The 27932-nt window shown below is 41.6% G+C and overlaps 2 protein-coding genes across 4 annotated transcripts; one reads left to right on the top strand and one right to left on the bottom strand.

The window, feature by feature from the left end:
• Positions 1-640: 640 nt before the first annotated feature.
• Positions 641-16291, top strand: DNAJC2 (DnaJ heat shock protein family (Hsp40) member C2). Of its 3 annotated transcripts, none has more exons than XR_004693345.3 (17): positions 641-811; positions 2097-2287; positions 3305-3380; positions 4417-4515; positions 5342-5483; positions 6553-6633; positions 7560-7625; positions 9080-9171; positions 9264-9385; positions 10610-10759; positions 11535-11623; positions 11708-11777; positions 12685-12869; positions 13526-13640; positions 14179-14286; positions 14685-14839; positions 16160-16291. XR_004693345.3 is itself a non-coding variant. In XM_035127577.3 (17 exons), exons 1-17 carry the CDS (start codon positions 751-753, stop codon positions 16232-16234), a joined length of 1863 nt encoding a protein of 620 aa, XP_034983468.3. In that variant the 5' UTR covers positions 641-750; the 3' UTR covers positions 16235-16291. The 3 variants fall into 3 exon arrangements, 2 of the variants coding, with proteins under 2 accessions (XP_034983468.3, XP_034983469.1); XM_035127577.3 differs by having other exon boundaries at positions 13526-13626; XM_035127578.3 differs by having other exon boundaries at positions 641-881; positions 13526-13626.
• PMPCB (peptidase, mitochondrial processing subunit beta) lies at positions 16287-27932 on the bottom strand. Its single transcript, XM_035127580.3, has 13 exons — positions 27821-27932; positions 26382-26522; positions 25189-25275; positions 23205-23334; positions 22162-22360; positions 20493-20572; positions 20158-20270; positions 19224-19367; positions 18245-18405; positions 17250-17335; positions 17086-17174; positions 16634-16709; positions 16287-16555 (listed from the first exon to the last, which is right to left on the bottom strand). Exons 1-13 carry the CDS (start codon positions 27911-27913, stop codon positions 16491-16493), a joined length of 1464 nt encoding a protein of 487 aa, XP_034983471.3. The 5' UTR covers positions 27914-27932; the 3' UTR covers positions 16287-16490.

Below are 27932 nucleotides of genomic sequence, written 5' to 3'. Positions count from 1 at the left end.
TTGGAAGGGACCCCGAGAGTCATCTAGTCCAACCCCCTGCAATGCAGAATCTTTTGCCCAACGAGGGGTTCGAACCCACGACCCTGAGATGAAGAGCATCGTGTTTTTTCTACTGACTGAGCTACATCTCTTCAGAAATATCCCCCCCCAAAAAAAAAAACCACTTCTGATATTCACGACTGTTTTGGGTTTTCTTTTGTTTGCTGTTCCCAGGAATAAGAGGCTTAGAAACCGCTTCTTGTTGTGAACGTTTTGTCGCTTGTAGAGAAAAGCAGGTCTGAAAACGTTTCTTTGCGTCTGTATCTGTGGCCCTCAGTCCCTCAAGCGGGAAGGTCTCCCGCAGCGGCTCACCAAACATTCTTGTGCGCAGTTTTAAAAAACACGAAACTTTAACATGTAAGATGGCAAGGACGTTCATTAGAAGGGGCAACGCGTCCTTCCCAACCAACCCTTCCTTTCATTTAAAAAGGAGGGTGCGGGGAGAGCTTTGGCTAACAAGATAGCGAGCCCTGCAGTTCCCTTGGGCGGCGGAACCTCTCCGTCGCGCTCCGAGGCGAGGCGGGAGACAGGAAGCCTTGGACAGGAAGTGCTTATCCGCGCGTGACCCGACGCCCCGGAAGTGTTCGCCGGGTCCTTCCATGCGCCGGCACCTGGCAACCTACGACCAAGGCCGACGGCGGGGAAGGGAAAAACACCCGAGGCGGGTCCGTTTGTTCCGGGACCGAGCGGCATCCCCTGGCCGGCGCCGCGATGCTGCTGAGAGGGGCGCCCGAGGGGCAGGTCACCGGCGTCTCCAGAGCCTTGTCCTCGGGTCGGTCCCTTCTCCTTTCTTCCCAGCCTCCGGGTGCCTCGCAGGGGGGCCACTTCTCCGCGAGTCCCCGGTGAGGCGGCTTCCTTTCACGAGGCCTTCGCCGCGATTGGGGTACAAGCGGAGGCCGGGAGGGGGGGAATTAATCGCTGGAGTCGCCGTCGGTTCTTCGGAGCTGAAAGCCCCCGTCTGTTTCCCTCTTCATTCACCCCCCCCACACACGCGCGCGCGCGCGCCATCGCCCCGTTTCTGCCGCCTTCCCACCCGCGGGAGCTGCAGAAGAGGAGCAGAAATTCACCAAGCGCTGCTTTCCCCGGCACCCCGTCGTTGTAGCTTTTTTGCTGGTAGAAGCTGCCCCTGTTGAATTTCTGTCTGTCCGCGGCTCGTGGAGGCTCTAGAAGGTTGTGCAGCATGGAGAGTTTTTTAGCTCGTTTGCCTCGTGGACATATTACCGAGATTATTGGGCAGAAGATCTCTCCTGCTTTTTCTCTCCCAGAGGCTTCATATAGGAAGGTGTTAACTCCATGGGCGGAATGCGCTGCTTATACTACCTTAGTGCAATAACGCCGACCTTAGTCACGCGTTTTTTCTTTAAAAAAAGAACAAAGCAAGTCCTCATCTTTTTGGGGAGAGGTGTCTCACACGCACATCCCAAGCAGTTATGTCGTAGAAGAAACTCCTTAAGGGTTTAGCTGTTAAACCCTTGTTGCTGGTTGAGCAGGTGTATAGTCTATAAACTGTAGGATTGCAACCTGAAACAAACACTGTACATTTTTCTTTGGCAGACAGAAGAGCCATGTTGCCATGACATGTAACTGACTAAAGCATAGCATCTATTACCCTAAGTATGGTAGAAATGCGTCAGTTGTAATACAGTTAACCAGCTAAAGTGCTTCTTATTTTAAAAGCAATTTACAAGTGACCTATTTCTAATAAAAACTACTTTTCAAACGTCTACCTATCAAATATCTATTTGTATTTACAATTATAAAGATGGGTTTACTGATGAATTACAACAAATTCACCGTAAATAGCTGGTACTTAACATGGGGGGGATATAATGTTTTCATAGGCTGGCTTGAAGTGGGCAAAATAAGAGTCCATTTATTCGTGTATATGATACTTTAATGATGCAAAACTAGGATTTGTTGCATCTTATGTTTGCAGAACACATACCTTTGGCCAAATAAATGTATACAAAGTAGTCCAGATTTTGGTACTGGGTGAATGTGAAGATTTTATAGCTCAGTGGAAGTGCCTCCTAAGCTTGTAATATTTTTATTCACAGCTTCTGTGCTTTGCCAAGTTGAACCTGTGGGAAGATGGTTTGAAGCATTTATTAAGAGGAGAAACATACATGTTTCTGCCTCTTTCCAGGAACTGGAAGATGAGAAAGAGCTATCTGAAGAGTCAGGGGATGAAGAATTGCAGCTGGAAGAATTTCCAATGTTAAAAACACTTGATCCAAAGGACTGGAAGGTATATGATCTAATGTTACAATTGTATTTGTTCAGTTTTTAGTGAAGGTTTCCTACCAGTACTAACAATCTGAAATATTTCTATTTTGCTTCAAGCAATATATTCTATATTGCTTCTTGAGAATTGCTTCATCTTTTATTCCATGTGTGGTTTGATCTTAAGGATTGTTTTCAACCACACAAAAATTAGTTCTCCCCATTCCCTCTTCAGGGAAATTCAAGATTCAATCCCACTTGTGTAGGAGTAAGCCCCATTGAGTTGCCTAATAGCATTTTGTGCCCTCTCCTTTTTTCAGATTGGTATTAGGTTTCACTTAAAGACTGGCACTTTCCCCAGTGGCTAATACTAAGTAAATAGTTCTAAGCTAACAGCACAGTGTCAATGGGTCATGTGGAAAAAATATAACATTATAGAAGCTTTGAACATCTTATAATATGAAGGTCTGGTCAGGTCAGCTAACAGTGGCAATATGGAAGTCTGCCTTCTAAAGTTCCATTAACAGTCTTTGCTTCTGCCTTGTGCTGAATTTATACATACCGTACCTGCATAGCTGCCAAGTTTTCCCTTTTCTCGCGAGGAAGCCTATTCAGCATAATGGAATTTCCCTTAAAAAGGGGGATAACTTGGCAGCTATGCGTACCTGTTTTCATTTAACTCTTTTCTTTTGCTTTTGCTTCATTCTGTTGTGCTCACATTTCTTTCTGCTAACACTTTCCTTGTGGCAACTTAGAGAGTTGGAGAAGTAGACTGTAGAAGCTACTTGTGTTCTTTCCCTCTCTCATGAAGTGAGGTCTGCTTCTTTCTCTCCTTTTTAGGGTCTCTTAAAAGACAATTTCTTATTCAAAACCTGAAGTTCTGGGTGGAGGAGCTATAGGGATAAGGAAAGGCAATAAAGGCAAAGGTAGCAAGAAAACAGACAGAAGAAGGGAAAGAGTAGTTTAGCTTACTCTGCCAATTGGCTGCTCAATAGTTGCTACTCACCATAAATAGCTGTTGATATTTGCAATTTTCTCTCAGAATCAGGATCATTATTCAGTTCTTGGGCTGGGACATATAAGATACAAGGCATCTCAGAAACAAATAAAAGCTGCTCGTAAGTACCTTACATTCAGTTTTCGTATTGAAAATGCTTCAGGTCATATGAACAGTTCTGTGCTGCACTGAGCTGTTGATTTCATAAAGGAAAAACAATTCACTTAATAGGACACCAAGAATGTGGCTTTGACTGCTGTGGCACAGTTCTTCAGCTGAGCCATAGAGTCTGATGGGTCATTTAGGATTCTTATGATTGGGGGGTGGGGAGGACAACACTTTAAAATACATGTGTTCAGGGGTCAGCTATAACAGCTGAGTCACAAAACTAAAGAAAAACAGTAAGATTCATTTTACATTGACTTCCAATTGAAGTAAAACATCTGAAATTAAGGATTTATTATCTGGGGCAAAGCTATGCACACATGCAGCCTGTGGTCCATTTGTAATTTTTATGTGGTAACTCAGACTCCTGGTGCAATTTAACTCCTTGTGCAATTTAGTTCAAAACCTAGAGATGCTAGACACACACAAAATACTGAAAGGTTGATAATTAATGGTCTTAACTGCTGCATCTGCCTAAATCAGCCATGGTAGTGTGAAGGTTTGGGGGTCATTCTCAGCCCAAACCTATGTGTAGTTAATGGGGGCTTTCAACCCCACAGGCATGGTTAGGATTGCATCCTAAAATACAAAATTTTGCATATGCAGAGTTGCATTTTTCCAATACTGTACTTATAGTATAATTAGTTATTTACGGTAGTATTGATAAATTAATGTGTGGGGTGAGATGTTGAAACCTTAAACATGTGTGAAACATCCCAAAGTACTTGTTTTGCCACTTTGCATTTCATGTAAGGGAGAGGGAAATAATTTTACTTGCATTTCTGTCCTCCGTTAAGGATACCTTTGACCCCACAGATATATAGTATGGTTCAACTTCTGGGGTGTCCATGAAAGTACAACGTATCACTGCTGTTTGTTTGCTTTTTGCTGCTTATAACATTTTTGCTGTTTAAAACAGGCAATGTGCAATTGATGATAAAGCAGGTGAAGGGAGGTGCTTCTGAAATTGACATTTCCTTCTACTCCCATAGATAAAGCCATGGTTTTGAAACACCATCCAGACAAGCGAAAAGCAGCAGGAGAACAGATAGGTGAAGGCGACAACGACTACTTTACTTGTATAACAAAAGGTAAGGACTAGTTATCGCCTAACATTACTTATATGACTGTCCATAAAATAGTTCAGTATATTTGTGTTTCTTGCTTATGTAAAACACATTAGAAGAACAGAGCTTCCAGCAAATGGAACTGTTGGCAGTGTCTCGGTAATAATAATAATGTTGCTGCTTAATAAATTAATCATGAATTCATTAAAACCACTTCTTCCAAGTTGAGCTTTCCTAGGAATTACCGTGCTCCTTATTGTCTTGTATGTAGATGAGAGGGCTTGTGTGTGTCAACTTAGATTAATTATGAAATAATTGATTGAATTATGTTCATGATTTTAAATTCCTAGTTTGTGTGTATATGCAAGCTGCTCTCTAAATATAAGCAGCCCTTTATCTAATTATTGCTCTTGTCACTATTGAGTCTGAAATGTTGCATTGCAGAAATCTGCTAAATTGCAATAACTGGGGGAGCTTTTGAAAAGGGAAAGCTGATGTAATGATGATTTTAGAATTGTGCTATATCCCCTGTTCAGAAGTCCTAATGGTAGCTTTTAAGCATGCTACAGAAACATGCAGTGCATATCTTATGCTGTTGATTCAGCAATGCCATACCTATTGGCAAATGCAGTCACTGGGATTCTTCATTGGCTCTGAGGATTGGATTACTTAATTCACAAAGCTAGTTTTCTGAAATGGCTGTGTATTTCATGCTAGTTCAAAAAAAGTGAGGCTGGGCATTCACAGTGCATGAGCAGCAAGGCACTTTTGAAGGGAAGCCAAGCTTGACTCCCATTCTAAGTTGATTACTTACTGTAAATTGATTATTTACTGTAATTCCATTTTCCAGCCTATGAAATTTTGTCAGATCCTCTGAAGAGACGAGCATTTAACAGTATAGATCCTACTTTTGATAACACTGTTCCTTCTAAAAGTGAAGCAAAGGAAAACTTTTTTGAAGTTTTTTTCCCGGTTTTTGAAAGAAATGCCAGGTAAGCTATATTATGGGCTGTAGGGGAGATTTTCTCCCACTTTGCCTTTGATTCCAGTCATTTGGGGAGCTTGATCATCTTAATGGTGGTCAGATGCATATAGAGTTGTGTCTACATACCTAGTGGTTTGATGTGTTTGAACTGAACTCACACTCAATTATCTCACTCTTAGGTACTAAAATAATATTTGTGTGCTTATTGCTGTTTCCTAGCAGCACACACTGGTGATACCATTAGAGCAGTCTGTTGTAGAGCATATCCATCTGTTGGTTCCAGAACTGTTCTACTTGTTTAATGCAGCCTAAGTGCTTGGGCATCTTCCACTGTCACTTGCTTCACAAGGCCTAGCCTTCACGATGGTGCACAAATAATTTTTTCAACTTTGTCAGAGCAATGGAGGAGAATCTATGCTCAATTTATACCTGGTTTCTGTCCAGTGTACAGTTTTATATTGCATCTAGCAGTTGTGGATGTTTTAGGCCAGCAGTGCTAGGTTAATAAATAATGAACACTTTGTTTTGTTTGTTACTATGTTAAATATTTTTGTGTTTTTATCTTGTAAATCACTCTGATCCTCAGATGAAGGTATAGAAATTTAATTTAATTTGCTAATAGTAATAATAGATTGTACTATCTCAGGCATTCCCAAACTGTGGCCCTCCAGATGTTTTGGCCTTCAACTCCCATGATCCCTAACTAACAGGACCAGTGGTCAGGGAAGATGGGAATTGTAGTCCAAAACATCTGGAGGGCCGAAGTTTGGGGATGCCTATACTATCTCAACATTCCGAGTCATTTTGCAATGTTAGCACCAAGATGGAACACTGGTACTGTTTTTCTCTGTGCTACTTGCTTGAGAATCAAATTATAAGATTAAGCTCACTTCTTCTGAATTAGAAATCTCATTTAAGTCTATAGATGATGGTCTATAGAGTTCAGAGGATTAGAGAAGCAAATCCATATATTTCAGATTCTCACATGATACAGCATTAATGTATGGTTACTGTTTTTTCAATGAATTCACCCAACTTTTCATAGTGAATGTCTGTGTATCTCTTAATTGCTCCAGATGGTCAAATAAGAAAAGTGTACCTAACCTTGGGGACACAAATTCCTCCTTTGAAGAGGTAGATGCATTTTATTCATTTTGGTAAGCAAACTTTTTTCTTTTTCTTCCTTTTGAAAAAAATTTATGTGGCATGTCGGAATTGTATGGGAAAAATTGTCTGTGAAAATAAACAAGACTCTTACATTTGTAGAAGTCCGTATAATATAAAAACATAAAGAGCACAGAACAACTATTCCTTAGGAATAAAGGGTGGTGCCAGGAAGTAACATTTCAACCCCATTGCATATCCACTGCATGGAGAGTTGTTCTTTGTAGTTTGAAACTTTCCTTCCCCCCCAAAATAGACTGCCACATATATATAAATAGCAGGATTACAGAGTCTTTAGTCAAGACAAGCCTGGAATAGTTGTGATATGAGATCTTCAGATTGATGGCTTGTGACTTATGGCAGGCATCCCCAAACTGCGGCCCTCCAGATGTTTTGGACTACAATTCCCATCTTCCCCAACCACTGGTTCTGTTAGCTAGGGATCATGGGAGTTGTAGTCCAAAACATCTGGAGGGCCGCAGTTTGGGGATGCCTGCTTATGGGAACCACATTCTGATGTAGTGGCAAACAGATGTATGTGACTAGGTGTTGCCGATCTCCATTGCTCTGTGCTGTGGTTATGCAGAAATGCAGAAACAATGCTAGGGAGAGAGGGGCCAATGTAGGAAGCAGAATGCCCATCTTCACCCCCCCATATCCATTTTCTTTGGAGGCATTGTTCTTCCCGTATCATAAGATTTTGCCCTGCGGCATAAAATAATCAGAATGAGCAGTTCATTAATATTCCGATGGCATGTAGATTTCCTTAAGCTTGATAAATTGTATGCACCAGACAACTAGCAGTATAATCTCAAATTAAGAATGAAAACTAAAAAATGTTCTGAAGAATTTGCAATACGACTATTGTGACATTTGATTAGGCATCAACATAGCACTAACTTTCACTATTGTATGTTAGGTATAATTTTGATTCTTGGCGGGAGTTTTCTTACTTAGACGAAGAAGAAAAAGAAAAAGCAGAATGGTATGTAAATAAAAGCACCAAAGTTAATACACCAAACAAATTCAGCTTGCGTATCATTGTATACAGTGGTACCTTCGGTTGCGGGCGGGATCTGTTCCGGAGGTCCTGTCGGATCCCGAGGTTTCCACAACATGAGGACTGTTTCTGCGCATGCATTTGCGGCGAAACCCGGTAAAATACCTCCGGGTTTGCCACGTGTGCATCCCGAAATTTACATAACCAGAGGGTTACGTAACTGGAAGTTCGACTGTGTTACAGATTTTACACTAATCTTACTAATGACTAGCTGGCCCTGCCACATGTTGTTGTGACTCATCCATGTGATTCCCCCCACCCTGTGCCGATCCATGACGTATCCCACCCCCTCCTCCCCCCAGCTTATCCCTGTGATTCCCTCCCCACCCCCCAGCTTATCCCTGTGATTCCCCCCACCCTGTCCCAACCCATGACATTTCACACACCCCTCTTCCCCCCACCCCCTGGCTCATCCCTGTGACTGGTTCCACCGTGTCCTGACCTATCCCGTCCCCTCCTCCCCCCAACCCCCACCCAGTGGAGTCAGTACCTCCATTCGGCCTAGTCTGTAAAGGCTTCAGCCTAGTATGTAAACAGGAGCCAAGGTGCTGTTGAGAGGGAAGGTTTTATAGGTGCAGTACCAGTGTAGCCGCCGTTAGAGGGCGCTGGTTTGCAACCTGCTTCTTTCCCAGAATGCATTTTCATCTGAGTGGTGTGTTTTGAAACACGGGGTTTTAGGGGTTTTACCAGGCACAGGTGAAAACGGCATGGGGTTACTCTCATATTCGTATGCAGCTTTGTGTCAAAATTTGAACGCAATCGGTCCAGCAGTTTTGGTGAAACGTGGATACTACAACGTACATGGCCAGTTTACATTTTTATATATAGAGATAACAGGTACTATACTGAATAACAAAGCAGAATAAGCCTTGTGAATAGGCCCAATATCGATTCTCCATAGATCTAGTAATGCTTGGAGATAATAAGTCCAAATAACGGTCCTGTTCTCTTCTCTAGTATTTCTGTATTGTGCAAGCATTCCCCAGCTTATTGAAGGCAAATTTGAATAGAAATAAAATATAGGAAAGCTTTCTGTTTTTTAGGAAGAGTGTACCAGGAATGAGGGTTCGGTAAGCCAAGGTTTAGAAACTTATTCAGGCAATGGTAAACACATGGTATGTGTCAGGGTACATAAATATTATTTGTGTTAAATACAATAATACAATATAATACAATAATTGGGGTTTTATCAAAAGGCATCACTTGCAAAGCTGTTTAGAAGCCCTACTGAATACGATCGTATTCATTGAGGAATTCGTGGAAGTGCTGCTGTTCCTCTTGAGTTTTACAGCATTTCCCAAAATGATTTTGTACTGAGATGTGCTTGAGCATTGAAGTGCTTTCTTCTTAACGCCTCTCATCTCTCTCTCTCTCTGCAGTCGAGATGAGAGGAGGTGGATTGAAAAACAGAACAGAGCAGCTAGAGCATTAAGGAAAAAGGAAGAGATGAATAGAATAAGGACACTAGTTGGTAAGTGTGAACCCGGTTTTGTCAAGACCCGGTCATTACATTTCAGCTTTTATATGTTCACTTCACAGACACCTTTTCTTTTCTTTCCTTAGACACAGCATACAGCTGTGATCCCAGAATAAAGAAGTTCAAGGAAGAAGAAAAAGCAAAGAAAGAAGCAGAAAAGAAAGCAAAGGCAGAAGCAAAACGAAAAGAACAGGAGGAGCGTGACAGAGTACATTTCAATCTATACTTTGTTTTGAAGAATTCAAAAAGTATGAATGCATACAGCAAAGCTTTCCAAACTCTGTGTCACGACATGTTAAATGTGTCGGTTGCAGTGTGTAGGTGTGTCACGCAAATACTCCCTCTGCTCCTTCCGGGGCTGGAAAGGGGGTTCGTTTAACCTCCGGTTTGCTAGTAAAACTAAATTACTGTGTAGCGAAATGATGCACGTCTAAAAAGTGTGTCACCTACATGAAGTTTGGAAAACTTTGGCGTACAAAATGTTTTGGTGCTCTGCCGGCTTTACAAACTACGCATTGGGTGGCATTCAACCAGCTTGAACTATGAACTTCTGCTAGCAGAGCGGGGCTTCCTCTTCCTCACTTCCCCCCATGAAGCCTGCCCTGCCCCCGCTCCCCTATGGAGGACCTGCCATAGCTGATCTTATGGATTGGGGGGGGGGGGTGAAGGGAAAGTTATTATAGTAGCAGGCACAGCAGGCACAGCTGTCACGCCTTGAATATTACTGCAAATTGCTGAGGTGTATCATTATAGTTTTCAGCAAATGCTGAAGACACACCTCTTTACACTTGAGATGTATATTTTCAACATCCACCCTATTTTTTGTGATTGAAGGCATACAATTTAAAAAATACAAACTGTTCTAAATTGTATTTAAAATAGTTGTAACCTGCCCTGGGACCTTAGAGGGAAGAGCAGGTAATAAATTGAAATAATAATATAGCCATTCAAAGGTTTTGGTTTTACATAATAATCTTTTGACTTGACCCCGTGGCCCATGTAATAAATTGTGCTTTCCTAGAAGATACCTTATTCCACCTAATTAAATATGTATTCCACCTAAACAAATACGCAATATCTTTGAATTCAAGTGTTGGGTGTGTTTTGGCCCCAAAACTCGAGAAAAGCAAGTGTTTTAAAAAAAACATTTTAAACCTGTTTCATTAGCATAAGAATTTGTGACGTTTGCTAAAGACCTGTCATGCTGAAAGATTTCATGGAGCACGGCACAGGTGATTACTGGAATGATGCAGTTATTTATTTGGTACAATAGTTCAGGTCATGGCCTTGAAATAATGACAAATATGCATCCCTGGTTGATTTGCTAGTAAGAATACCTAAAATTTTGAGAACCAAATATCACAAACTGCTTTTAAATTAGCATAGATATGGTATCAGACTTTACTGATTCATAGTTTTTCTTCTGTTTCAGCAAAGGCAAGCAGAATTAGAAGCAGCACGATTAGCCAAAGAAAAAGAAGAGGAAGAAATTAGACAACAAGCACTGCTAGTAAAAAAAGAGAAGGATATTCAGAAAAAAGCAATTAAAAAGGAAAGGCAAAAACTACGAACAACCTGCAAGGTATATGTGTGCTGCTATAGTTAAATATAACTACTTTTTTTCAGCTTTCTAACATCGAGTTCATAGAACATTGGGTTTGAACAGCACTCTACATTAGTCCTAAGTCTCGGAGAAGCGACCTTGATATCTTAAAAGAGTTTTTCTTTAAAGCTTTATAAAGCCTCACATTTACTTTTGATGATGTTATTCAAAATATCCTTGTGAACTGAGGCATGATGTGAAGGCTATGGTAACTACATATAGTTTTCCAGAAGGGATGCTAAAAATAAAACAGTTGCAGTTATCCAAATAAAAAAGTGAGCATTGGGGAAACATGCACACAAAATGTGCATATTAGCAAAAATAACATACAAAAATGCATTACGTTAGGTGAACTTGCACACGCAAATGTGTATTTTATGGGGGGCGGGAATACTGGTGTACTTATGTGACGCTGTAGTACTGGTAGTAAAAAAATGACGAGGTGGAAGAAGTTCTCCGAAAGACAAACATCCAATTTTAGAAGCATAAATTTTAGCCAACATATGTGTCACGGGCATTTTGCACTAATTAATCAAGAGCTTAGAATACTAGACATTTGAATGTCGGAAATCAGCTAATTCTCTAGTGCTTTCTGCTCTGAAAAGCAAAGCTAGTTCAGCTTTTGATAACGATGTTGTTCATGGAAGCTGTTTGCTTAAATAAAGAATTACTACAGCCAACATGCCCAAACCAAACACATTACTTGCCACCGCTGCCTGCTGTTTTTCTGTAATCTGAAGTGTTCTCCTTTCAGAACTGGAATTACTTTTCTGACAGCGAGGCAGAATGTGTTAAGATGATGGAAGAAGTAGAAAAGCTGTGTGATCGTCTGGAATTGGCAAGGTATGCATTCCTGACCTACATGTTACGTATTTGACCTTCAGCTTTCTACTAGATCTGAAATATCGCTCAATAATTTATTTTTAGTCTGCAGTGCTTGAATGAAGCACTTACATCCACAACAAGGGAAGAAGGAAAGGCTGCTGTAGAAAAACAGGTAATTATTCATCTTTTGTCACGTAAGAGTGTGTCAACATAGTGAAAATATTGGTGTGATCCTGTTGAACATGTATGCTGTGTTGTATAGTAAGCAGATTGCCCAGCAGAATTGCATTTCTAAAGAGAATTTGCACCTGCTTAAACAACTAATAATGCCTCTTTTATTGCATTTTTAAAGTCTAGCAGAATCTCAGAGCTTACAAAGAGGAAGAGCAGTTTGCTCTCTAGGTATTAGCAGATGAATCTTTGCACGTTTATGCAAGCTTGAGAGATAAAAACAAGAAAAATGGGACACTACCTTGTTTCCCCCCACCCCACCCCACCCCTTCAGGGGTAGCAAGAGGGTTATAGAGGAAAAAAATAAAGGATAAGGAAGTTCAATGTTTGAACTTCATGTTAAAGTATATGGACTTACATGGTGCCAAAATCAACAGAAGAATGAGGCACTATTTAAGCTGAATTGTGAATTCAGCTTAAATGGTCCTGACAATTCTCTTGCTTTATTGTAGTTACTACGGTTCTAAGACCAGTAACATGCACATGTGATGAAATTATTATTTTCTCCTTTAGACAAGGGTGTCCCTCATCAGAGTTATAAATCAGTCTAAAGCTACCTATTTAAGTGCAGTTAATTTGCACAAATCTTGGGGAAAGCTTTCTGAATTGCTTCTGTGAGAAACAAATGGTGAGACATGCTGGGGTCCCAGAGTTGTGTTGCAACTTTTGCAGTTGCTACCTCTTTTTAACTTGCTCTCAGCTGTGTTTTTGTTGGAAAGCAGTGGACTTCTCCCACAGTGGCAGTTGTGGACCAGGAAACCTGTGGCCATTGCCTACATATTGGGAGAAGGCTTTTGTGTTTGCACTAATTCAGTGCTAAAGTCCCATGTGTTCTTGTATTCCCATAGATAGACGAAGTAAATGAACAGATAAGGAGAGAAAGGGAAGAAGCAGAAGCTCGTATGCGACAAGCGACAAAGAGTTCTGAAAAACCAACAAGTGGAGGTGTTGGCGGAAGTAAGAACTGGTCAGAAGATGACTTGCAGTTGCTAATTAAAGCAGTAAACCTCTTTCCTGCTGGGACTAACTCAAGGTATCTACAATTATTGAACAGTATGTATATAGGCAAGTAGTCTTGTGTTGAAGCATAAAAGGAAGGCAAGTCAGGGTGTTGATTTTTATGTTAAATTGATTTGTGAATATATACTTTCTCAACGTATCACAGATCTGCAGAAACGGCTTTCTGCTGAGGGATGTTTGCAAAGTCATTCAAGTTGATTGCTGAATTTGTTCTGTAATTCTGACAGCATGATTTCGGCTAGATTGCAGTTTGGGGGTATGAAGGCCAATGCATTTTCCAGGGAAGACCCTTTCTTCTTCAACAATTTGTGTTTTTCTAAAACACAAGGTCATTGTATATTATGAATATTGTTAAGCATATGCATTAAGCACAACTGAAAACAATGTAACTCTTATTTAGGAAGATGTGCCTGTATAATTCCAAAACTGCACCCAACAAATAATTTCAGTATTTGATTTTAAAATATACAGGGTGAGTCCTTCCAAAGATGCCCTGTGGATACATAGTACCCATGTACTCTTTTAAAAGACTTACCCTGTATATCTTACCAAGTGATATATTGATTACAAAAAAAACAAAAAAACTAGCCAGGCATTTAACTGCTGGAATTGACTTATTTTTAAAGGATGTTTTTAAAGCATTTTTGTTTCTCCTTTTGCCTGATATAGGTGGGAAGTTATTGCCAATTACATGAATTTGCACTCTACTACAGGAATAAAGCGAACAGCAAAAGATGTTATCAACAAAGCAAAGAGCCTCCAGAAACTTGGTATCTTTATCTTTGTAAGATGGTCTGCATGCTTCCATTTACTTCCTAGTAAATTCAGCTTACATTCCACAAGCCTAAGTACATTCCTGTCCACCCCTACCCATTTCCACTATCTTCCCCAATTCTGAGACAGAGTATCAATCTGTTCCATTGGTTTCTTGGCGTGATTTCTCCTGGAGTGCTGGCTGTTTTTTGTAATGAAGACTTTCATATCCCAAGGGTTGAGATGTCCTTATAATAATTGGAGTGTCGTTTTGGGCTATATGTATATGCAAAATTTCAGCATTGTATCAGTGTTGATGCTCCTTACATGGGTGACTTAAACCACTTTGTATGTGCACCCTCTTGATAACAGACTTATTAAAATAATGTAACTTGTTGGCCTTTCAGGTGAAAACTGAGTTTACTTAATATTCTCATACTTCTTTCGTTTTATGACATGGGTTGAATTGTTTAGTTGGCCTTTTAATGCTTGACTTTAAGCAGAAGAATTTCCTGTGAAACATTCGTTTGGGGCATGATTACTTAAAAGCAACTTCTTATTCTTCTTAGACCCTCATCAAAAGGATGACATAAATAAGAAAGCTTTTGATAAGTTTAAAAAAGAACATGGAGTTGTGCCACAGGCAGACAGTGCTACACCATCAGAACGTTTTGAAGGTAAGCGGGGAAGAACGATTCGCCTCTCCCCACTGTCCCATTCCCAAATATTCCATTAAGCATTCTTGCGCCCAGATCTCATGTGGTTAAGAGCCATCCCTCCAGTTCTGCCACTGGATGTTTTTGGGCATTATCTGCTTGATGTCTATCACTACTACCAAGTGAACAAAGTTCTTCATTTGCAAGTTCTAGTGTTTTCAGATGTGAACAGAATAGTTAGAATTTGCATGAAGTTATGTAATGTTCAAGTGATGGCAAACAAAAATTCCCCGATGCTTGAACTAAAGGCATCCAGGGAAGAGGGAGAGGGCTGGAAAATTCCCTGGAAGTTTTGCATAGCTTTCAATAAGGACCTCTTGATTAAAACACATTCTTTTATCATGTATTGTTTTCAACAGCCACATTTACAGATTTGTCTCCATGGACAACAGAAGAGCAAAAACTTTTAGAACAAGCTCTCAAGACATACCCAGTGAATACTCCCGAAAGGTGGGAAAAAATAGCAGCTTCTGTTCCAGGCCGATCTAAGAAAGACTGCATGAAACGATATAAGGTAGGAAAATATTGCTTCTATTTTTACTCCATAGTGCACTTCAAAGTATTACCAGCTTAAGAGAGATCACATTTGCTTCTCTCTATTCCACTTCTTTAATTTCTCACTCAAGTGTCATAGGAACCTTCCCTGTTCATTGGAAAAGAGATCATGAACAAAGGTAAGAGTAGCTTGCTGGTAAAAGTCACTGGCAAAACAGCTTTCATGGCTGCCTGAGATAGTAAGGGCAGAATCATTGATGACTTGCCTTATGTAGAATTTGCCATTTGTGCCAGGGAGGGGAAACCCTGGCTTACCAACTTTTCCTGCAGGCAAGGCTGTCTCAGGCAAAGCAAATCATACACTATGGGTCCCCACATAACATAGTTTTAACTCTGCTTCCAAAACTAATCAGGAGGCAGAGGAACCTACAGGCCCTGTCTTGGTAGATAAAAATGTAAGAGCCGTAAAAATCTTTAAATAGGCGCCATGGATTGAATGTGATACATACAAAGCACACATTAATTAAAATAGGCTGGCCAAAAAAAGACTTTGCATTATACCACATGAATCAAAGACATACACCATGACCACTTGCAAATGTAGAATTGTACCAAATGAAGAAATAGAAAAGAGCAGGAAACACACTATAATTTTCTTTCAATGTTAAGTAAATTCAGAGTTCAGGCCTTTTAGTTCAGTGCCATTCATTTAGGATTATTTGTGGTGGTATTAAATCTAAACATTAGTGAACTAGTGGAATTCAGAATTGGGAGTCCCAAACTTCACTGCTCAGTCACTGTTGCAGCTACCCAGAGATTGATCTCCCTCCATGGGCAGTTCACAAAGTTTGTGTCTGAAAGAGCACAGTCCTCAGATGGGGAAAAGTTCCCTGTCCCTGCTTTATGTGCTTAGTCTTACAGTAAGTGCCAATTCATGGTGGCACAGCCAAAATCCGCACTACTTGTATCAAGCTTATGTTGAAAGTCAAACTGCAGCACTTGGGTGCTTCTACAGGATTATTGAAATCACCGTATAACTTGAAACTGAATAGCTTTTGAAATAGTAATATCTATCACACTCTGAACCCTAATTTTGGAAGTCTGATCAATACAAAAGTTCTTGAGCAGTTAAATTGGGTGGTTGGAGTGAGTGTTATTCACAGGAAGGCTAGCTGGTGGCAGCCTACTAATGGCAAGTGTTTAAAGTTACTGATCATTTGAAACTTTGTCTTAGAGTATTCTTTCTAGCTTCTCAATACTTGAAATAAATGGAACTTGCTTAGCAAATTCTACTAGATAAAAAGTAATATGAACAAGGTTCTCTCTCTCTTCATTCTAGGAACTTGTTGAAATGGTTAAAGCGAAGAAAGCTGCCCAAGAACAAGTAGTGAATGCTGCTAAGACTAAGAAATGAGATTCTCAATGACAATCTTAGTGTGTTCTGTTTTGTAATAAAAGTACAAATGTATAATATGGCTTTTATTATTTAAATAGATAGCTGTACATTTCTTTGTGGAAACAGAAGACAAAATGTCACGTAGTTAACTTTGTTTTATATATTTAAAGAATTCTCATACACTCAGGCAGCATACTTGGGTTTGTTGTTGAACATCAAAGCAAAGTTTTAGTTAAGGGGGGAGGAATCAATTTGCCAATCTTTACAATAACTGTCAAGCACGAAGCCAGTACATTCCACTACGGAGTCTGTTGTAATCAGGGAGTTGTTCAAGCGGCCCTGAAATTTTAAAACAGAGATAATTACAAAGAGCAGACAACTTTTTAAACAAATGGCAGCTAGTACTGAAATCCTTACCAACAGCAGCAATTGCAGGGCACTTATCATAAATATACTTTGTGCAGACTTCTTTGATTGTTTGAGCATCAATTGCCTGAAATAGAACACAGTAAGCCTTTAGTTGGTGACCATTTTATGTGACAGTGCAAATAGCTGAAACTTAAAAAAAACAATTATCCATCAGCATAGCACAGAGTGTCTATATGTTATATCAAACATTACACCAAGAAGAGCTACAGCCCATGAAGTATGCAAGAATTTTGACAAACAGTTTTCCTGAGACCAGTTAGGAGCACTGAAACACAGCTCTCAACTGCTGGAACCCTACTTTTGGCCAACTCTCTTGTAGCTGAGATTTCAGCATAATCTTCAAACAGTCTGCACCTACATTAGTGCAGTAAACACAGCCATAACTCTGAGCTATTATGTTAAGATGGCTAAGAAAAGCACCAAACCATTATGCTCCTTACTTCAATTCTTGCTTCAAGTTCAGGAATTGGGATTCGACGATTGTAACACAACATTTGTCGTCCAATGTCTTCACAAATGGGAGTGGAACCTAAAATTAGACATTCTTAGCATGTGTGCAACTTAATTAGACGGGACTTTTAAAAAGAAAACAATCAGATCATACCATCCAGTTGTAACAGCATGTTGGTTTTCAAAAGATTCTTTGCACGTGCAACCTCACTTTCAGTAACACTAGTACACAGTCGTATCCTAAAGACAATGAAAAATAGAAATGTTTTAATAATTTGGCTGCCAGTGTTCTTCATGATATACTTCATTGGGCTCACTAAGAACAAGCAAATGCACAATCTAGATCAGGGGTCAGCAAACTTTTTCAGCAGGGGGCCTATTGTCTATTGTCCCTCAGACCTTGTGGGGGGCCAGACTATATTTTTTATAAAAAAAATGAATGAATTCCTATGCCCCACAAATAACTCAGAGATGCATTTTAAATAAAAGGACACATTCTACTCATGTAAAAACATGCTGATTCCCGGACCGTCTGCTGGCCGGATTTAGAAGGGAATGGCCGCATCCGGGCCCCGGGCCTTAGTTTGGGGAACCCTGATCTAGATAATTTAGAAAATGGACCTTTATGAATAGCACATAGAACAATCACAGCTCCAGTAACCTGTTGCTGTAAGCTAATATCCCAGTGAAATAGGTCAAGGCCACAAGAATTGTAGAATCAATGTAATAAAAGTAACATTTCTTATACCCCTCCTATCTGACTGGGTTGCCCGAGCCACTCTGGACGGCTAATAATGGTAGAGTTGGAGGGGACCTGGAGAGTCAGCTAGTCCAACGCCCTACAATGCAGGGATGCTGCCTGCAGCTGTCCCTTGGTGGGCTCGAACCACCAACCTTCTGCTTAACAGCTAGATGCACTGACCCACTGACCTGTTAGGTTCTAAACCCAGGACCAAATATGCCAGTGCATGCCCCTATACTTTGTAAAAAAAATAAGGCACGAGGGTATTTGCATGGTATCCTCTAGGTGAAATCCTGCACCAACTTTACGTAAGCGACTGCTCTCAAGTATGCATAAAGCATTAACCTGCAGGGCATTGGTTGCTTTCATTCCATATCAGCTATTTTCAAATATGGTTACTTCCTTACCATTCTCTCTGAACAAAGTGCATCATGTCCTCTATGGTTGATCCCTCACAAACCATATAGACACCCCACAGTCCAGTATCTGTGTAGCAGGTGTTGAAGGACTGGAAGCTATGACAAACGTTGCCATGACATGCAACTTGAGCAAGCTTACTAGACAGATTCTGTTGAAATAAAAAGAGGAATATATTTGGGGTAGAATAGGTCACTTCAGTATCATGAAGCTTAGACACAAATGTCTTCATTCTAGGCACTTCTTAAATGTAGATATTTTTCTACCCCACACTCATCCATCTACCAGCTTCTAAGTGGCAAGTACTAGTCTATAAGAACAAGTTTAGAGACAGACAAATCTGAACTGGAATTGAAAGGAAACTCAGTTCAGAAGTGGCTTGATTTCTGCCAAGGACAATGTTAACTAGTGCCATTTTCAGGTAACTGTCTCTTTCCCTGCAGGACTAATGGCAACTGGGGGAGGGGACAGAATTTGCCAAGCAAAAGCACAGGTGAAAATAATTCAATCCTTTCGCTGCCCACACAGCTTTTAACCTAATAATATCTCCATATCACATCAGCTTTTGCTCTTAAGTGGCAGAAAAATGGATCCACAGGATTCAAGGACTGACTTAGCTAGAGGAAGTATCAAGACTTGTCTCCGTTTACAAAAAAATAATGATGCTGCTTGAACTGGGCTCATCTTTCACAAGGAGACTACAGTGGTATCTCGGGTTAAGAACGTGATCCGTTCCGGGTCGCAGTTCGTAACCCGAAAAGTTCGTAACCCGAAAACGCCATTTTGCGCATGCGCAAAGCACTATTTTCACGCTTTGCGCATGCGCAAATGCGTGCGACGAAAATACTTCCGGGTTTGCGCAGTTCGTAACCCGAGGTGTTCGCAACCCAAGGTACGACTGTATAGACACAACCAACAGTGCAACAATCCATTACTTGAAACTGGTTAGTAATGTTGAGGTTAACTCACCACGCCACCTCCGAAGGAACGGTCCCAGTTGCCTATCAGAGTATTTGCCACCATAAGAGGTATGGTGTCCGGGTGACACCAGCCGGCCGCTTCAACAGCTATCGCAATGTGGGCCAGAGGCATCTTATCGTCTCGCACACGAATCTGATAAAGCACCACAAACAAAAGGTTTCAGATACCTTTCAAACAGGCCATGAAGAACCTCAGGCCCTGGGGCAAATGCGGCCCACCAGGTCTGATCCTTGAGACTCCACAACCTCAACCATCTTGGCCACACACCTCTTTCTCCAGGCCGTACCCCTCTCCAGCACAACATTGCACCCTACCTGAGTGCAAAGTTTTTGCCTGGGTGGAATGACCCCATGAAATTTGCCCAGGTGGATGGAGACAAAGAGGAGGGTGAACAGTCTAGTTAGAAACTAGCCTATTGTAATAAAGGTCCTTCATTTCTGCCTCTAGCTTCACCTACCATGGGCATGTGGCCTTTGGAAGTCTGCCCAGGAGGGGATGTGGACCTGTCTGAAAAAGGCAGCCCCTTTCCTGATTTAATAAAACAGCCAAAATGGATGGAAGCTAAAAAGACACACACACAGCCAAATTTTCCTAATAAACTAAATCAATTCTACAACTTTTATTTCCACTATAATGGCTCTGTAATAATGCCTAAACACAGCAACTTAGCAGAGGTTAAATGAGAAATGGAGGGAAAGTCAAAGTGGCAAAATAAACAGGCCAGAAATCCCATGAGTGCTGTAATGCAACACTCATGGTGCTTCAAAAGATGCTGACCCCCTCTGCTCCTTTATCAAGTTTCTCAGCAGTTTTTGCAGCCTAACCAGAATCTCAGCTAACCAGATGCCTTATATAACTATTGCATTATCAGTGATTTTTCAAGCTGCAGCTGTCTGGGTGGGAGGGAAAGGCCTCAACTTACTTCACTGCCCGTGAACTGGCAAGGGGGCAAGGCTGGCGCTCCTCCTTTTGCAATAGATGGCAAGTTACCAAAATGGTACTTGGCTAGTTCAAGCAATTCGTCATGAGCGACTCCTAAAGGAGGAGATGCATGTCAGTTTAGGGGTGATATATGTAAATGAATCAGACAAAAAAAGCAATTAAAGACTTCATTTTAGAATCCAAGGTAATACTTGGCTAAACATTTACTATTTTATCCTTTCCGATTCTGAATAGTGGAAAGATGTACTTCTTAGTTGTGTAAGCATCAAAAATACCACAAACACTGTATATCATCATAGAACAGCAGCATCATACCTCCTGCAGCAGCAAGTACCATTCTGGGTCCTTTATAATGTGTTGTAATATACTCCACCAAGTCATTACGGTTAATAGACCTACAAGCAGCAAGAAAAAAAATATAAAGCATAGAAGAGCAACAGAACCAGATAACTTGTCTACAGTTGAAAGCAGTCTGTCACCGTATGAAGCAAAATTGCTTCTGATGCTCAATATGTATAATCTGAGAGGAGGGAATGGCCTTGCTGCTGTTTGCCATGCTACTTTTCAAGAAGAGTCCACTGGGGGCACAGTCCCCATACATGGTTTTTATGGCCAGCAGCGCTCAGGAGAGAAGGGAAACACTAACAAGCTCCTGTACACTAAGATCAGAGTGCAGAAGAGCAGAGCATTCAAACTCTGAAACAATTAAACAAACTTAGAAGGTCAAAGTAAATTTGACCAACTATTTGATTGCTATGGAGAAGAATTACAAGGATTTGTATCACCTTCCACTAATAAAAGGGACGCGGGTGGCGCTGAGGGTTAAACCACTGAGCCTAGGGCTTGCCGATCAGAAGGTCGGCGGTTCGAATCCCCACGACAGGGTGAGGTCCCGTTGCTCGGTCCCAGCTCCTGCCAACCTAGCAGTTCGAAAGCACGTCAAAGTGCATGTAGATAAATAGGTAACGCTTCGGCGGGAAGGTAAACAGCGTTTCCATGCGCCGCTCTGGTTCGCCAGAAGTGGCTTAGTCATGCTGGCTACCTGACCCGGAAGCTGTATGCCGGCTCCCTCGGCCAGTAAAGCGAGATGAGCGGCGCAACCCCAGAGTCGTCCGCAACTGGACCTAATGGTCAGGGCTCCCTTTACCTTTAATCACTAATCATGTTACAATATCCAATTAAGAATAGAAATAAAATTTGTTCCCTGGAAATACTGCATTTTTCTCCAGGTACAAAGTGCAACATATAGTATACACGGCAAAAAAAATGCAATAGGTCTGCCGGAAAAATTCCCACCCTGTAATTTCAATAATGAGATGGACTATGCACAACAATTTCAATTAACTCTCAATAAAGAATAATGAACTTTGCAGAAAGGCTCGAACATTGTATTCTTTGAGAGCTCGATTCCCCCCCCCCCAAAAAAAATAATAATAGTAAGCTTTGCTTAGAAAACTGTAATATCATTTAAGGTTTTACCAGGTAGCGCAGCTATCGTATACCCTTGACCAAAGAATGGTACACTCCTATCTGGGATGGTCATCCTCCTCCACTGAGTGCGCAGCTTTGGGAGGGAGGGAGGGATGCATGTAGAGCCATAAGGAAGGAAGGGGACACCAGATAAGCTGAATCAACCCTGGCGACTAATGGGGTGAAAGATGTGGCAGGCTGATTACCCTCACACCACTGACCGTAATAAAACAACTATACAGTGGTACCTCTACTTACAAATTTAATGTGTTCCAAACGCACATTCGTAAGTAGAAAAAAATTGTAAGTCGAATCCCATAGGAATGCATTGGGAGAAAAAAATCGTAAGTCGAAACAACCCTATCTAAAAATTCGTAAGTAGAAAAAATCCTATCTAAACCGCATCCAAGATGGCGGGCGGAGCTCCATTTGTAAGTAGAAACATTCGTAAGTAGAGGTACCACTGTACTATAAAATATCATTTAAGAAGTGGAGCACCAAAAGGGAGGCATACTTTATGTTTTCTGTGGGTCCTAATATGGTCCGTCCCAGTGCTGTATTTTGATAAGCCGTGGCATGAAGATAGTCAAAGACAACTTCCTGTAAATTAGTCTCAACTTCCTGCATTTCTCGAAGAATCACTCCTCGTTCCCGTTCAATCTCTGCCTCCCCAAGTGTGCTATTCTGTATGATATCAGCAAGAATCTCCACAGCTGGAAGTAAAATAAGAAAGAAATACATGTTTTTAGAAAGAAATTGGGGAAATGACAATTTTATATTTAGAAATAGCCAGGAAATGGGGGGATGCTCTGGATTTCAATTTATTTAAAATTCTATCTTTGTCACAGGATCCAGATTTGGAGTCAAATATGGTACACGATAAACCATAGCTTACTCTGCATATGTGAATCGCACCCACTTTGCTCCTCCCATTTGGTATTGGGAGGAAACTAACCACAATCCTTGGCTATCTGAGCAGGGATCATGGTTTGTTTCACTCTAAACAAAATCAATGATAAGCAAAAGTTTATTCCTAGATTACCAATTGTGGTTTCTTTCTTCCATGCACTAGTAGGAAGAAGTGAAGTCACACAAATCAGTCATGCACAGTAAGCCATGGTTTATACCTAAGCATGATGTGCAAACATGGTCATTAAGTAAACTTTCAAGGTTCAACTCCTGCGCACTCTTATTTGAAAGGAGGAAGACCTACAGAAATCAAGACATTTCCAAATAAATCAAGACTACTTCCAAATAAATTATTAGAGTCAGGCCTCAATTTTAAAAATAGTATGGAGAGTATGACATAGAAAGGCATAAATAAAGCAAGCCCAGCACACAGGGCCTCCATCTTGGTGTTTTTGCAGATGTTGAACAGCCAGTTAATCTACTTTCAAGATCAGTTCCATTAGGGCAGGCACGTCCAATAACTTTGACCTAACCCCCCCCCCAAAAGGGGTAGATCACTGGCAGTTTTTAATTCTGTGAGTAGATCACAGTGTATTGGGAATCGGCCACCCCATCTAAATTCACAAATGTTCCCAAACTGACATTTACCTCTTGGCAGGTCTTTTGAGAAAGCCTTTGCATAATATACAGTTTGTTCTCTTGATGTATAAGCATTAAGGTGAGCTCCCATGTTTTCAATCTCAAGTTCCAGATCCAACTGGGACCTTCTTTTTGTCCCCTGCAATTTAGATAGATATTATTCAAGCTGTAGATAAGAAATAAAGCAGCAAGAGTACCTCAGCGGAAAAGGAGATAACTGTGAAATGGCGCATTGCATTTCCTTATCAGAAATAAACAATGTGGTTATCCTACATCAGGGACCCCGAATTGATCTGGTCTAGCAAGTTTGTCTCGGATGTCTACTGGATTATTTATTTCCAGTTTGTCAACAATAACCAGGGCAGGTGTATAAAGCACCTGCCTCACATAGTGTTTGGTCTATGAATTGAATTTGATCAAATAATGGTTTTAGACATCAGGAAAAATACTGCAGTCGCCTGACACACTGTCCCAGCACACGCTGAGGACAGCCATATATGTGCCCAATATTATTAAGCAGAAACTCTAGTTGCTTGGGTCCTGGTTACTGTGTGATTTTACATGACATCATGAAGGAGCCAAAATCCCCTAAGAAAAAGGGTTCAAAGGTCATTTTTCTGGTAAGTCCCCAAATGGTTTATGGAGACCTCTTCCCTGAGATTTTTTTTACTGGAAACTCTATGTGATATGATTTCAACCAGCCTTTGTTGGGTGGGGCCCAGGTTACTTTACTTACTATTATAGGTTTCATAATTTTAAACAAAGCATTATCTGCCTTGTGCATTAAATACAGAGCAGGCTAAAAATGATATAGAAGTTAGCTAACAATTTTGAGGGCAAAATGATTATCTGCGTCTAAAATAGGTAGGTGCAGTCCCCCAGGTCTAAATGAGCAAAAATGTATATCCCCAGGGTCTATCATAATGTAACACACAACACAATCTTTTACATATCTACTCAGAGGTTAGTCCCACCAAGTTCAACAAGACTTGCGTACTTTCAGGTACAGTAAGTGAATAAAAAATTGCAAGGCTACACTTCAGTTATGTTTCTGGAATCTCAGAATTCACCCAAAATTTAAGATATAACATATCAAAACTAATTCCTGTACTACTTGACCTATCACTCTCAATATTTTTAAAAGCCCTGTTTCTTAAGAAAGATCAAAAATTGTCTCAAGTCATCTGGTCCATAAGCTCTTACAGTATTTGATTAAAATAAACCAGTTTGTATGGCTCACTCCCCAAACAACAAAGATGGCCAGAAATATACTCAACCACCTTTGAGTTTTACAACCTCTAGATGGAGCAAACAGAAATAGTTCTTGAATTAAAAAAATAAGTGTGATCTGAAGTCTTGTATGGTTGTCTTGTATGATTTGCAGGCAAGCTTTAAGAGTGCAGACTGTCCAATCCCCTGGTAAAACCCAGCATGCCCCCTTTGATGCTGATAGATCTCCATGCTTTTGCCGCAACTGTTGTGTGGGACCACTGCATCACATGGTCTAAAAAGCTTTCTGCAAGTATAGTGTGTCATGATGGAGTTGCATACCTCACCAGAATGGAGCACCCGCTACACGTAATGCAGCACCCTGTAATGCAAGGAGCAAGGTCTTCCTAGAGATTGTAATGGTTGCGCGGTCAGCAAATTTCACAGACCACAACATAGGCTAAAATACAAATGGGAGAGATCCTTCGAAGGAGCAATAAAAGAACTTCATCAGCTTCATCCGGCTGACAAGCTGTAAAGTAACTACCCGTCCTTTAACCTTGGTGGCTACTTTCAAAACCATTAAGCATTAAATACTTGGGCCAAGGTTATTTCACGACAGCTGCCATTATAGGAACGAGATCTAAATTGCTTACATGCTTTGACACTGCTTTTTAGTTTTCCAATCTGAAGCTAGGCATAAGGTCTACTACTGAATTAAAGATGAACACAAATGAATATTTAATTGGAAAAACAGCATGGGGAAGTTACTTTGAGAACTTGCCTTAAAAGCCATATGCTCCAGGAAGTGAGCTGTTCCGTTGTTTTTCTCATTTTCGTATCTGCTTCCAGCGTCAATCCAAAGTCCCACCTCATTCAAAACAAATCATTAGACTTACCAACCAATAAAACACAGGCTGAGATTCAATATGCTGTGGAGGCAGAGTGCTCCTATCTCTCAAAGGGGCTGGTCGAGAGGTGACAGCCTGCCCAGATTGCAAGGTGGCAAGCATGGAGGTGGAGGGGCACAAGAAGCAGTGGGCACTGATGAGAGCAGTGGCTGAGTCCCAGGCCAGGGAGGAAGAGTCTGCTCCCACAGAGGGGGAGGAGGCGGCTGCAGAAGAGTCTGAGCCGGGGTTGCCGCAACAGCGTCTCCACTTGGCACTCCTGGCACTGGCCTCGCCAGTGGCGGGGGGAACATGGCAAGCAGGCAACTGCGGGGCGCACGAGGGCAGTCCCAATGTCTCCCAGTCTGAGTGCCTGCCAGTGTGCCTCCCAGCCTGGCTGAGAGGAAGGGTGGGAAGGAGCGGCACTGCCACCACCACCACCCAAGGAGGAAGAGAAAGGCGGGAAAGTTCCCAAGGAAGCCCTTCGCCCAGCACGCACCTCCACACCAGCTGCCTAGTCCACCAGCAGGGCGCAACACTTGCTCTGCCCCAGGCACCAGCAACATGCGTTGCACCTCTGGTGTGTGGAAGAGGCATTGATTCCGTTTAGCAATTAAGGCTGCATTAGGATAATGCAAAGGCAACCCGGACTCAGGAATGCTCCCATTGCAACCACTTTGCACCACCTGGTAATTATCAATGTATTATCATATTGCTGGTACATAGTGGATCCACCCCATTGATCCACTTTGGTATCTTGGATCAATTTCCAACATCAGAATACCATCACTGATGACAGCGGCTGATATTTCCCATGAGAACAGTTTCCCTTCTGATGCAGCGATCAAAGCAGTTAGGCCTTAAAATAAACAACTATTCTACAAGCCAGAAAAGTTTACATTAAAATCTGCTGTATAAGTAAAGCATACCCCTAATGCAGCATCATAAATATTTACTAAGAAGCCTTAGCATTTAAATTTTCCTTCAGTAAGGATGCTAGTATTGTTATTTTCAAAACCAACTTATTAATATTTGAAAAGGCAAAGATTTAGAAGGCCAGGGGAGTATTTCACTCACAACTGTTACTTACTGTGCAGGTTGAAATCCCAGAATCTTCAGACGCTACCCTCAAGCCATTATCTAGAGAAGATACCTTCGTCTCAGGAACATTTAGGACAATTTGAGATACTGCCTTGGTAGCTCTGAATCTGCTTCTCCCAAGATGTACAGACTATTGGAAAAAGTGGCCAGTGAGGAGTATGATACAAATGCTTATCTTCACTTACAAGGAAGTAAAGTACATTTATAAAATTATGTGAGAGCAAACAGAGTTCCAGTTACTGTTCTATGAGAGTTTAAGACAATAAGTGGTCCCCAAAACTTGGTTCAGTATTTTCTATCTACAGAGAGACATACTGGGAAGCAAACCTATGTGGAGTCCTCACTTTAGGGTTGTTGAGATAACCCTCTCCAATGTTAAAATAATGCAAAAGGGAACCACCAGATTGTGCAGGCTGGCTTCTCTGCTTGCCACCAATGCACAGAGCTTTGGAAGAATTCAGAGCCCCCATATGAAATAGCTCTATGCATGTGGCTACATATGGCCCCTTCTCAGTCGCTGGAAAGCACAGCCAGAGAAGGCACATCAGTAGCAGAAGAAAGAGCCAGCCCACGACCTTAAAATTTAAGTGTTTGTGTAAACCTACCTTTTCAGTATCAGTCACAACCGAAGGACATATGGTTACTGAGTGATGAGAGTAATTTGTTGTAAGATAGAATACTGTATTCACTATTGCTTTGGTGTGTTTGGGGGCACATTCTGATACTGAAACCAGACTTGGACACAAAGGCCACACTCGATAGGAATACCTAGTTCCTTTCCCCAGAATTACCCTTTAAATATTTGGAAAATGTGAAGAATAACGACTGCTGCTGCGAAGCATTTTCCCCTCTTGACCAAGCTACCTCCTGACCAGCACCGCTGGAAACTGTCAACGCAGAAAGAACTAGGAGGAGCTGGATTAGGGTCAGTATCCATTCAGAGGGTGGGGGGGGCATCCCTCCTCACAACAGCGCAGGAATTGCCACAGCGTGGGCTGTTCCCCAGCACAGGGCAAAACAACCACCACCACCTATTTGCAGAGCAGAAACATTAAAAAGTCACTGCACCAAAAAGAATAATTGTGAAAAAAATAAATAGGGGGGCAGCCAAATTTTGCCCTTGCTCAGGGCAGCCATGCCCACAACACCTTGTGAAGAGTTAAGAGGTACCAGGCGACAAGCCAGTGCCCTCAGCGAAACTTAAATCAACAGCGCGGACTACAATTCCCATCAGACGTCGCGCTACCGACTCCATCAGCGCGGAGCAAAAACCAGGGGGAAGCCACGCGCGGCAAGACCGCCAGGAAACTACGCGCCCCAGCATGCAGTGCGCGGCGACCAAGACAAGCGAGAGCGTTTCTCGTTCCGGCAGCAGTCGCCTCAGAGGCCCGAAGGCTCGGCACCCGTTTTCCGAAGGCGGAGACTCACCCGTTTTCCTAAGGCTGAGCTCCGCGAAAGGAGGAGGCCCGGGCAGGCCCACAGGAGACGCCCGCCCGCCAGCCGACCCGCGGCCGCCGCCATTTTACTGCCGTGGCCGAGT

This window comes from Zootoca vivipara, chromosome 9 (assembly GCF_965207765.1).
Source record: "Zootoca vivipara chromosome 9, rZooViv2.hap1.1, whole genome shotgun sequence".
Taxonomy (NCBI): domain Eukaryota; kingdom Metazoa; phylum Chordata; class Lepidosauria; order Squamata; family Lacertidae; genus Zootoca; species Zootoca vivipara.
Note: the sequence above shows the minus strand (reverse complement) of the source record. Positions and strands in the feature narration are given on the sequence as shown.